Source organism: Pleurodeles waltl, chromosome 4_1 (assembly GCF_031143425.1).
Source record: "Pleurodeles waltl isolate 20211129_DDA chromosome 4_1, aPleWal1.hap1.20221129, whole genome shotgun sequence".
In the NCBI taxonomy this organism is placed as follows: Eukaryota; Metazoa; Chordata; class Amphibia; order Caudata; family Salamandridae; genus Pleurodeles; species Pleurodeles waltl.
This window is the reverse complement of record NC_090442.1, coordinates 619,423,387-619,435,769: the sequence shown is the minus strand read 5'-3', so window position 1 is coordinate 619,435,769 and position 12,383 is coordinate 619,423,387. Positions and strand designations below refer to the sequence as shown.

At 39.0% G+C, this 12,383-nt stretch overlaps 1 protein-coding gene across 2 annotated transcripts in view; it reads left to right on the top strand.

Annotated features, from left to right (window-relative positions):
- LRIG3 (leucine rich repeats and immunoglobulin like domains 3) overlaps nucleotides 1-10,695 on the top strand; it is a 62,781-nt gene extending 52,086 nt beyond the window's left edge. For both annotated transcript variants that reach the window (XM_069229052.1, XM_069229053.1), the window contains 6 exons: nucleotides 748-1,029; nucleotides 1,456-1,908; nucleotides 2,537-2,695; nucleotides 4,631-4,765; nucleotides 5,375-5,653; nucleotides 10,100-10,695. In XM_069229052.1, the coding sequence (XP_069085153.1) occupies nucleotides 748-1,029; nucleotides 1,456-1,908; nucleotides 2,537-2,695; nucleotides 4,631-4,765; nucleotides 5,375-5,653; nucleotides 10,100-10,338 (1,547 nt within the window). In that variant the 3' untranslated portion in view covers nucleotides 10,339-10,695. The remainder of the gene's footprint in view (nucleotides 1-747; nucleotides 1,030-1,455; nucleotides 1,909-2,536; nucleotides 2,696-4,630; nucleotides 4,766-5,374; nucleotides 5,654-10,099) is intronic.
- The last annotated feature ends 1,688 nt before the right edge of the window (nucleotides 10,696-12,383 follow it).

Below are 12,383 nucleotides of genomic sequence, written 5' to 3'. Positions count from 1 at the left end.
CTAATTTTTTTCCTGTTGTTTGCTCTCACGTTATACAGAGTAAAACTGGCATCTTTCAAGATCTCAGTACACAAAGTATTTACTCACAATTAAGCATATTACCATTGTTTACATCTGCCTCAATAGACCCTGGCGGAAAGTAGTTTCTAATGAAAGCAGCAGTACAACCCAAACGATAAAATAATAATACGCCTGAATGGCTTACACCAAGTCTAAGACACATTGTGAAGTCTACATGACCTACTTGTCAAGATCTGTGGTGCATTTCTATTGGAAGATCATTTTGTGGTTGTCTAGTGTCCTCTTCACCAGCACTTAACAACATTTTACCACCATCTCACTCGAGAACAATAATCTGACTGTAGGAGAATATGAAATATATGGCCGACTGAATAATCAGATTCAAAGATGAGATATATAGGCACTGATAACCAGTTTGAGATTAAATGGTTGGTATATATGTGGCAGAAAAAGACACAGATTTTGGTTATCATTTCATTTAAAATGGCTTTTTGCATACTAGTGTGTGCTTGGGCTGATACTGGGATGATGTCTCTTGACAATGGACTGCAAACAGATGAAGACTGGTACTTAAATTATCATTGAGAAATGTTTTCTTTGTGTCACATTCTTAAATCGAAAATATGATGTGGTGTTAAACGACTTAGAGTCACAAATTTAGTTGGCCTGCTGTAGTGCTAATAACCCACTTGGGAGTTTGCTTATTGCTCTGTTATTTTTTTTTAGTGCTTCCATCATTCACAAAGATGCCAATGGATCTGACCATTAGAGCAGGAGCAATGGCACGACTGGAATGTGCTGCAGTTGGACATCCGCCACCTCAGATAGCCTGGCAGAAAAATGGAGGCACAGATTTCCCTGCTGCCCGTGAGAGACGCATGCATGTGATGCCAGAAGATGATGTATTCTTCATTGTGGATGTCAAAATTGAGGACATTGGCATCTATAGCTGCACAGCCCAAAATAGTGCCGGAACCATTTCAGCTAATGCAACACTTACTGTCCTAGGTAGGAGAAGCACGGATAGGGAGATACTGGCGTATAGTTTTGAGAAATACTTTGGTTTGCGTAGAACTGCTTATGAAAGTGATAGCATTAATGCTAAACTTAACACTTCTTGCCAATTTTGAAAGCTCTCTTAACAAATAAGAAACAAGTAGGCTGTATAATGCTATTTCTTGATCTTGTGCACTTAGCAGGAGCATATGTCCAATGTTTTTTCCTGTTCTTGCCACCTCTAAACACCTGGAATGTAACACTCTAATTAAGTGATACAAGCCTTATGTTCAGAGGAGGCTGATTAGGGCCTTATGCTTGTTTGGAAAATGTGTACACTGATTAATCAAACGCTTAACTTTACGAGAAGTGGTTGAAAGTAATGTGTAGCTGCTTTATAGTAAGCAATGCAAACCTTTTTATTTGTTTCTTCCCCAGAAACACCATCCTTTCTGCGACCTCTTGTGGACCGTACTGTGACAAAAGGAGAAACTGCAGTTTTGCAGTGCATTGCGGGTGGGAGCCCTACACCAAAGCTGAACTGGACGAAGGATGACAGCCCACTGATTGTGACTGAAAGGCACTTCTTTGCAGCTGCCAACCAGCTACTTATAATTGTAGACACAGATATTGAGGATGCTGGAAAATATACTTGTGAAATGTCGAATACCCTGGGAACGGAGAGAGGCAACATTCGTGTGCATGTAATCCCGAGTCCAACTTGCGACTCTCCTCCCAATGCTTCCACATCGCTGGAAGACGACGGCTGGGCCACAGTTGGCATTGTGATTATAGCAGTGGTTTGCTGTGTGGTTGGCACTTCGCTTGTGTGGGTGGTCATCATATACCACACAAGAAGGAGAAATGAAGACTGCAGCGTCACAAACACAGGTGTGTAAACTGAAACATGGTCTTAACCATACCAGTTAAAAAGATTATAATGACTTGTGTTCATTTTGGGAATGCGTAAAAAGTTTTGCACCTGCTCCAGAATTTTGGTTACTGCACTAAAAAAGTTCTCTGTTCAAAACCAGTCTTGCCCACACGACCTCCCACTTTGTTGCTTGGACTGAAAGTTTTAGTGGTACTTTAACATTGGAAAGACACAGCAGAGCCCAAGAATTGCTGCCAGTGCAAACACAGTTTAACTCTGGCCAGTATTTACATTGTATGTTTATGAATGGACCCACCTCATGCTAATACATATGGTTAGCACTGCTGCTACTGATCTTCCATATTGCACTTTGAATGTTAATTATGGCTTTTTGTTGTAGAAAAATAGCCATATTTTACAAAGCACTTTATTATTTGGTTTGCATGCATTGTGGCACTAGATAATATAATAAATATTCGTTACAAATGCTGACTTGAAAACAAAACAATATGTAATGGCCCTTCCCCCCCCCCTCCCCGTTTATGGGATTTCTCATTAGAATTACGAAACAACCAACTTTGTCAGTACTGTGCAAATGTCCAAACCGAACTTATATCTTTTCTTTGGGTCTGTTTGTCATTGCAGATGAGACAAACCTTCCTGCAGACATTCCCAGCTACTTGTCTTCTCAAGGGACCTTGGCAGACCGCCAGGACGGGTACAGTTCATCTGAAAATGAAAGCCATCATCAGTTCATCACTTCAGCTGTTGGTGGATATGTTTTACAACCGAGAGATAGTAATGGTGAGTTGCTAAGCGTTCTGTAGGTTGGAGTACTTTTATTCTATAAATTAGTACAAAAAGCAGCAGCTTTTGTAACTGGGCAGAGCTCTATAGCCAACTTGTGATTCAGTGAAGTAGATGTAGGTGCCTTCTAGTCACAGTTAAAATATGTTTGTAAACATTTAAGTGTATTTGTATATGTGATATGTCCATGCAGATGGACCAATAAGAAGGCCTTTAATCAGCGAGTCGGCTTGGTATATGAGATAGAATCGGATGTGTTCAACCATAGCTTTAGTTGTCAAGAGGAAGAGGTGAAAATCAAAAGCATTAAAATAAACATACAAGGGTTGCACCTAAGTGCATTTCAGTGTACAAGCTGAGATCTCATTCTTGAAGGTAATTTGTGGATAAAGATGTTCACAGTTAGGGACAGCTGCCCAGATTTTGCTGCACTGAAGGTAACTCATGGTCTGGTTACCAGTCGTAAAAGCAGTGAACGTTTTAACAAGAACAAAAGGCTTGGGACTTTCCCATCCTAATTTGCGTTCACGTCCCATTACCAGACCCTGATAATCTGAAGATGTGTGCTTATGGAAGACTCTATTAAAGAAGGAAAACCGATTGTGGATGGATGTCAAGGGAATTTTTAGGATATGGCAAAAGAAAGGATTGAGGTTACCTAAACCACTTTGCAAAGGTCTGTAAAAAGCAGTGGCCTTTCAGCCATCCCATTGCAAAATGAGCTGTTCGAGAGGCATGCTTGTATGTAGGATCAGTCTACAAAGTATTTTCTATGCACCTGATAAACTTGCATCTGCAAGTTAGTATTGGTTGTGCCCTATTCATAAACGTGTAGAGAGAGGCTTGAGTGTGAAAAATATGCATGCATAAGTTATTCATCTGTTAATTATTTATACTAAAATGGGGAGGGGGTGTTATTCACAAAGGCATTTTGGAGCACATAAAGTTGTGAATTCTCCACAAATCATCTAAACTGTCAGTAAAGGAATATTTAGGAGATGTTCATATGCCTAAGTTCAAAGTCTACCCATTTAGTACTACTTTCCTTACTTATAAATACTGTTGCGATTCGGCCCCATGTAATTTCTTACCCATGTTAAAGCTGGTAGTTCCCAGGGAAATTCTATGCAAATGTAGTAAGCCTAAACTCAGTTGAAAGCTAGTGGATATTCACAAATAAGTCAAAATCCATTTTGTAACCCGAGAGATGCAAGTTAAGATCCAAGTGCCAAAAGTGTGACACAGAGCACCAGTTGTTCTTATTTTAACAAGGCTGGAAGTAGGAAGACAAGAAATATGTGGGAAATATTTTGTAAAAAAAAAAGCCTAAAAAGGTCACTTTTTGGAGACCATTGGGTACGAGGAGGTCTGCCATGGTATCTTTTAAGGCCGAGTGAGCAAGTCGCAATAAGTGTAAATAAAGCAAACTTTGCTGAACATGAACAATTCAGCAAGATTGTGTTGTTAGTTACGATTGTTAACAGTACCAGGGAAATTATGTAACCCTTGTCTGTCCCCTCCCTCACAGCTTACCCTCAAAACACATCTCACATACAATGTTTGGATAACATTTTTTGGAAGATATCCCGAGCTCGTGTGTGAAATTCTAGCTCGTGCAAATAATGTTTGAATTTCGTATTTTTATTTATTTGACATTATTGAGGACGACTGATCCTTAATTTCTGTCTTTATTTCTTGGAGGAAATTCACCAAAATATTTTTTGCCCAGTGTGCTCACTGAAAGTATTTTACGAATTTCGTATTTTGCTTGTATTAAAATATAAACTGTTTCCAAATACATGAGTGGAAAATGGCCACTGATGCAGTATTTCAAAATTATTCAACAAGAAAGCACACTTGTGTTCAATTCTATGATATTTGAAATTTGTGACACCTAAGTAAATATGCTACTATGTGTTTGTTGTTTTCCAGGTATTTGTCATTTAGATAATGGCAGTGATGCAGATTTAGACGCCGTGACAGACCCGCTCATATGTCATTACCTGGGTCCAGCTGGGAACATGTATGCAAGAGGAAACCTGTACAGCACAGAAGTCTGTCATACTGGTGAGCTGACAAAATTGTTTTGGCCCAAGGCATTCACCTTTATCAGGGATATGGCAGAAAACCTGTGACTGGCATAGCTTTCCAGTTTTGTGAATTTGGATGTAAGGTTATAGTGCATTTAAGCTGGAGAGCACATTTCTGCTTGTACCTTCATTATGGGCGAGCGCAATCGTCCATTCTGTTATCTCTCTTTGGGCTTTAAACCACGCCCATGCCATGTCAGTCACTTACATTGGTTCGTGGGCTTGCCTTTTAAAATCCGCTTGCTTTCATTTGTGAAAGGCATGCATACGTCATGCCTTTTCCAGTGTATAGCCCACCTACACAGCACCGGTAAAGTACTAAAAACATACGAGGCTCGATGTTTTCAGCCTGGTGTCCGGACTACTTTATCTGTTTATTTTCCACGCAGCGCGATCGCGCTTCATTTTACATAGCGCGATCAGGCTGCATCTTTTTTTTGCTTTACAACGCTAATAGCTCTAACTCGAACAAATGCGAGACCTGTTGCATTGAAAATGCTTGTTTTTTTATTCGTGATTCCCGCTGCTCCCCTTGTGAAATGTTTTACAGAATAACTTAGTTAAGTTTCTTTTCATTTGCATTAAGGATACAACCCTGACCAGAGAGCATTATGCTTTGATCCGTATGAATCAGAATATTTAAAGAACGTCGAATGCTGTCCTTATGCACTGCCGGTCGAAGATCCCTTTGGCCATAATGTTGGCAATGCTGGAATGCAGTCTTCAAGCAGCAAATTATTGAACTCCGTGTACATACACCAAGAAGGCACTGGAGTCAAAATCCTGAGCCTGAACACAGACCTTCTAGATGCCAACAAAAGCCAGGAACACCCTGCTGCTGCAGTGCCAGGCAGCACATTTTTAGGTATGTGTGCATTTCTTACCCTAGTTTTCTCATAAACATTGAAGGTCTTAAAAACTTTAATCTATAAATAGGAATATTGTGTGACTATGAAATGACCACAGTCTAAGAAATCCCAATGATTTACTTTCAGGTTCTCATTTTATTGTGTTTTTGTGTGTGAATACGTGTACATTTTATGTATGCAAATTCAGAAGTAGATTACACCTAAGTCCGGAGTAAGTAAAGAAATACTCATAGGAAATACTTGGTGAATGTGGTCCAGAGTATTGCAGCCTTTGAAAATGTGACTTAACAACACACTTGACAGGGTCAACGACTCGTTATTTATGATAGTCTCCATTCACGGTGCTCCTCTGAAAGCGAAAGCGAGACTAATGCAGTTCACATCACTGATGTTCATCACGTAGTTGAACTGGAGGGATTTAACATTTCTTCATTTAACAAATGAAGAGAGAATCTGTACACCGCCTGAAGATTTTATGGCACTCCATGCTAACTATCTGTAGACATATAAATCACTTCCTGCAGTAAGGAATACTGCAAAGGGCTTAGACAGAGTTAAAGATAGTAAATGACGTTATGGTCGGTGTAACACTAACAAATGAAGGAATGCTTAATGTAGTCACTGAAAAGTTATACCTAAAACACCATCCACAAAACATACGGTGTTAATAGTTGTTTGTGAGCAATCTCCAAGTATAAACTAGTAAACTGCCGTCAGGTTGAACATGCAAGCATTGTTTCAATGGGGCACATGGGCCTAGAAGGAGGTTTTGGTAAATTCTCTTCCTGTGAGACGTAAGTGTTACTGAATGTAGTCTGCTGTTAAATTCACACACTATTCAGCCACATAGTCTTCATTTCAATATTGCTACCATATACAATTGATTGTAGGTTTTAGCACCATGAATAGACATTAAGGGAGCATGGGAGACCTCAAAATCTTATAGAGTCTTCCATTTAATAGTGCTAGGTTTTTGTCACTAGTTTCATGACGAGCCTTGTTAATATTGGCTCGTCGTTTGTGGTGATCTTAAGAAGAGCACATCTGTAAACAGTACTGCAGGAACTCTGGAACTATGGAAAGGAAGTCGGAAAATCAAGAGAGTCTGGACTTATGAGGCTTCACCGATGTTCACTTGATAGGGGCTCAAAGATGGGAACATTTGTGTCATGCATTCGTATCATGACTGCTCATGTATTTGGCTACTCATAAAGAAAACCTGCACCCTTCCACCCATTCTCTTTAGGTACTTAGGTACTGTAGAATACCCTATTTCCCTATTCCACGTGCAGCCTAGTTTGTTACGGCAAATCTCCTTCTACTCCCCTCAATTCTTCCTTTGTTTGGCCTCCAAGTCTCTAAAACTCTTCCCCAGTACAGTGCTCTGATTGCTTTATAGCATGGCTCGTGCTAGATAATGCACTTGTAGATGTTTCTGTTATTGGGGTGTAGTTTCAGGCTCTTGATTTTACAGGAAGGTATGTCTGTGTAAAATGTTGGCCTTCTTCAGGGGTTGGATGTTGTATGTGTTCCAGAGAGCATAAGTTGAGCCAATATAAAAGAGAGCGCAGCAAGGGAAAGATACACTCCATACCTCGCTTGTACACAAATGGGAACAGACAGACAACGCGACCGGATTCCATAGTGTCCTACATATTTCCAGTGACAAAATGCAAGCAGGAATATGCAGTGATGAAGTCCAGACGTCTTTACAACCGCTCCACCAGCACCGTGTTTCTTGTGACTCTCTTTCAGTAAGGCATGGTACATTGCATCTGAACCTACCAAGTGTCAAAGCCCTGCATTAGCTGTTTGTTTATATGAGCAGGTGCTGATGGGCCTTTGCGCAGTGAGAAGTCCTTTTTAGTAATGTATCCTGTGTTCAACAAAGAGAAGGAAAGACAGGCTTGAGATTAGTGGAATTTGTGCACAGCAGGAAATTATGGGCTTGCTGAAGGATCTTGTTTTATCTTTGGGCTTTCTTAAGGATCCTGTTTTATCTGCTAAACTTCTTACTTTGTCTAGCAGGAAGTAACGCAGCCAGAAAAGTGTGAAACCCTCAACTGTCAAGTGTAGACAGTTACATTTTGCTTTAAATATGTTCGTGTTATGTATAATTTTTTTATTTTAGTTTAACTGTTTTTATGGCAGTCTAACTCGGTCTAAAAAAAATATGAAAATAGAGGAGTCACAGCTTTATTAATAGTTAATAGGTCGAAGCAAAAAATTAAAATAAGTGATATCACACTCCTGAAATAAACTAGAGGCCCCATTACTTACACTGCCTGGAGGTTGTAATCTGCATTACATCAACTGTTTAGTTTCATGGTACATATCGCAACAGTGCATCGTTTGCTTTAGTCACAGACATGCCCCAGATATTACTCACAGATTACATTTGACTGCTTCAAAGCTTTAGCTATGAGAGTACAAATGGTTATTTCGAGAACTCCTTTCCAGAAATAAAACATATCTTCCTTTTCCATCATTAACACATCAAGATGCCTTCCAATGAAGATAATCACATAATTCTCTCTACCAGTTCTCTATCTCTAACAAACACCACCAGTTCTTGATGCAATTGTTGCTAAGATCTGTTGTGGCTTCATTTGCAGGATGGCCCATTTACGCAGTTCACACAGTATGGCAGCTTTGTATGTGAATTGTCCCTTGATCTGTTGACTGATACTTTACACTTGTCCTTCCATATCCAAACCTCAGGTCACATAATTTCGTGTTAAATATGCCCATGGGGCATATGGCATAGAACACTTTATTTTAAAATGATCCCACTTCCCACAAACCACTTAGATCCTTGGTGTCTTGCTCTTTAGTGTTTAGGAAATGGTACAGCTGCAGTCACGAAGAGTAAAAGCGGAATCTGCAGATCAAAATGAAGGGCCTGATTTAGAACGTGGCAGATGGAATATTCCTGTCTGCCGTGTTACAATCCCCATAGGATATATTGGGATATTTCCTGTGATGAGGCATGAAAAAATAAATATATTGGTTAACATATTTATCACTGTTCATTTTAGAAAAAAAAAGGATCAAAATAATGCAAGTCAGTTTTCATTGTTTAAACTGCAGTTATAATTATTCTCTGTGATATATCTTTCACCTTGGCTGCCAGCTTTGACGGCAGGCATTATGATGTCTCAACTTAACTGTTGTTATTACACTTAGACGACTGCACCATTTTCTTATTACAGGCGACTAGGGATGGCACATTTCTACGGGAATAAAAACATTAGAAAAAGGTTTTTATACAGGGGTTGCAGGATTTAATGTTTTATATCAGGAACAGTATACCCAAATCTGTATGTCATTGGGTGGATTCTGTGCTAACGCTCTTCATATAAGACCAGAACTACCAAGTGACTTATCCTAGAAAAGTGATTGCTTGGGTACATGTGTCCATGTCATACAGACATAACAGTGGGAACTGATTTGATGCCATTGCTAGGATCCTGAAGGTTAGAACAAATAATGCAGTTTGTCTTGTTTTCTCAAAGTGCAGTTGTTTCCTTATGTATGTTTTCCTTGGTTATTCTTTAGGAGACTGGGGGATAGTTTGAATTTAATTATTTTACATATTTACAGCCTGTTAGGATGGCATTATGTCACCAATGATTCTTGGAAGGCTGGGAGTAGAATTTTAGGAGCAACATGCTTGGTGTCTTCTCCATAACAGACGGTCAGCTCATCGGACATCATATCTATATGAATAAAGCATTGTAGTAACATTGTGACATAACAAATGTAGTACTGTATTATATAATCCTAAATTTGCAACGTGATCGAAAAAAATCCTATAAACTAATTTATAATACCTAGATTTGTATGTGTAATCTAACAATTGATACTGCAATTGTATCCTTTCATTGCTCTGGAACATGTGTTGCCGTCCTGGATAATTCCTCAGTCACAAACGGGTAATCAAAAATAACAAACCACTGCACTTTCTTTTTAAAAAAAATATTTACTTGTGAGCTCCACCTAGAAGTGCTTGAAGCCTTCTAATGTCAGTTTTGAACAATAGCACCTTTTGAAGGAACTGTTAATAACCTAAGTCGTATAGTATATACATTATAGGATACTGGGCCAGGACACCAGGCGTACTCCCTATATCACTGAAACCTTGTGTCTCTTTCTTGCTCATCATGTTGGCAACCATTTACTGAGCCAGGCCTAGGTATTCTGTACGTTTAGAAGATTATTTCCTCTGTTTGATAATGCACCCTGCATAACCACTGCTCTTACCTGGTTTAATTTTCGTCCATTGTAACTTAAACTAGTTGATGTCAAGTAAGAATATTTCCACACTGTAAACTGCTGCAATGCGTATTGCTCTTATTGAAACAACAAAACTCTGTATGGACAGTCTCTGAATCAAACACTCATCCGTGTGTAATCCATATTTCTATATTGTATTTTTTCAGGGACGTTTGGCAAGGCACTGTGGAGACCTCAAGTGGATTCCTTTGCTGCCGTAAATCAACCATCGATACCTAAATCCATAGTCACCTGTGAACTCCCTCATGCTTCGTTGGATTTGCAGTGTGAAGAACAGGAACCTACTAGGACACTTTCAAAGGAGGATAACAGTGCCTGCTCTCCTGCACAAACATTTGAAAGTTATAGGACTCCTGCGTTTCAAAGCTATGTTTTTGACACATAGCACCTTCTGGACTTGCAAGATATTTATGGAGCCAAAGAAATATTTTGACATTCTACCTCAAAACGTGACCCTCACGAAAAACGAAGAAGAAACCATATGTCTCCAGTGCAGCTTTAAAATTGGAAAGAATGTATTTTACACAGACTTGTGCAGGGAGATCAAGAAAAGGAAAGTTTGACAGATGTGTCTGTAGGTTCTTTTCAAAATAGAAATATATAATTTCTAAATATTTTACGCCCTGTTTTATACAGATGATATCTCTTGTAATTTAAAGATGTAAATAATACTTTTTTTATTTTGTGTATTTTTATAATGTCAGATTTTTTTATTAAAAATTTATTATAACATGTCAAGTTCTATATAGAGTCCTGGCTGTTTTGAATCACAGTGCGGAGCTGCTTTGTTAAAGTGCTGTGTGGCCGCATTGTCCACATCCTGAATTATGCTGCAGGGTTGATTAAATTATGGGGCTAGAAATGATAAATGATTCGGCACAATTAAGCACATTTTGAAGAAGTATACCTTCACTATTTTGTCATTCGTACGTGTTAACACTGTACGGGCAAACGTTTCGCCCCAGATAGTATGACTTTAACAAATAATAAAAAGAGCAATCAGCAAGTGAAAGACGGCTTGCTTCTGAGCGAAGTAAGGTCTGCCACTGAGCAGTAACACAAGTGTTACCATTTTTAGTGACCTTTATTCCCTTTGAGCTAGAAACATTTTTTTTGTTAAAATCTGCAAATTATGCAGAAAATGGTGTATTATGTGGCAAGTGCGGCAAATCCATGCGGAAAACGCAGCAGCCACAGAATCTTATAATTCCAGTGGCAGATGGGATACAAGGTAATGTATTGGTTTTCCTATTAGTTATACATTGAATTGGTTAAATAACGTCGGTTGTCTGTCTATATTCACAGTCTTGGGTTTAATCCCACAAATACAACCTTTTCTGTTGTTGGAAAGCAGTGATCAGATGTTGTTTCTATTTCCTCCTAGACTACCAAGACTTATTGACCTTCACTACCTTACTTTGTCATGCTTGAGAGCATTTATCAATAATTTTGTAAGCCTTCTACTGCATACCATATACACAAAATCATGCCACATGCACAGGTGGGACTCCAGTCTATTCAGCTCTGTATCTTATTGAAAATGACCTTGCAGGTGCCAGCAAACAGAAAGACACTTTTGTTCTAATTAGAAAGAGGTTGGACCTGAATACAATAAAACTATGACCTTGGTACTAAACTCAGTGTAATTTCCATCTTACATCCCATCTGTTATAGTCTATATCACTCTGTGAGCGAGAAGCATCACTCTGTGTATTACAAGTGATGTCATCTAGTATGAGATTTGTTTTCTCTTGGGGTTGGGCAGCCAGTGGTTATGGGGCAGTGCTAGTGAAGATAACATTTTGCCCTTGATGTCAAGACACTATTTGATTTCAATTAGATACGCAAGTACATTTGACTTTCCAAGGGTAACACGTTAAAGCAGTCCAGACTTAATCCAAAAGGTAATTGTAGGTTTGGGACTCAAATTTAGCTGACACAGTAATTGCACATGAATTCAATGTACAGTGAAAACTATCACTTTTAAAAAGAATACATTTTTATTTGCATGTTTAAGATGTAGGTCACTTAAAATGATGAATAACACAAGAAGTGAAAAAGCCCTAATACATTGTGGGACTTGAGTGTAATCCCAAATGTTTTTTTTGTATGTATGTTTCCAGGTCTATAATGTAAAATTCACCCACATCTATAGGACAGTTTCATCATATGGTCTGCTGATCGCAAGTCGTCTGTGGTCTAAAGAAATCTTTAGGATCTAGTTCTTTCTGTGGGCAGTATTTATAAGTTACAGTTTTGCAGACACAAGAGCACGAATATATCCAGTGTGCCATGTGTTGACGTAGTTGACATGACTCTTTTACTGGAAAGCGTGGAAAGCATCTTTAAAATGGTGCCTTCTGTTGCCCATTTGGAGCACCATAGCTGGTTCCTGTGACCACTGTCACTCCACAAGAGTTCCCCTTACTC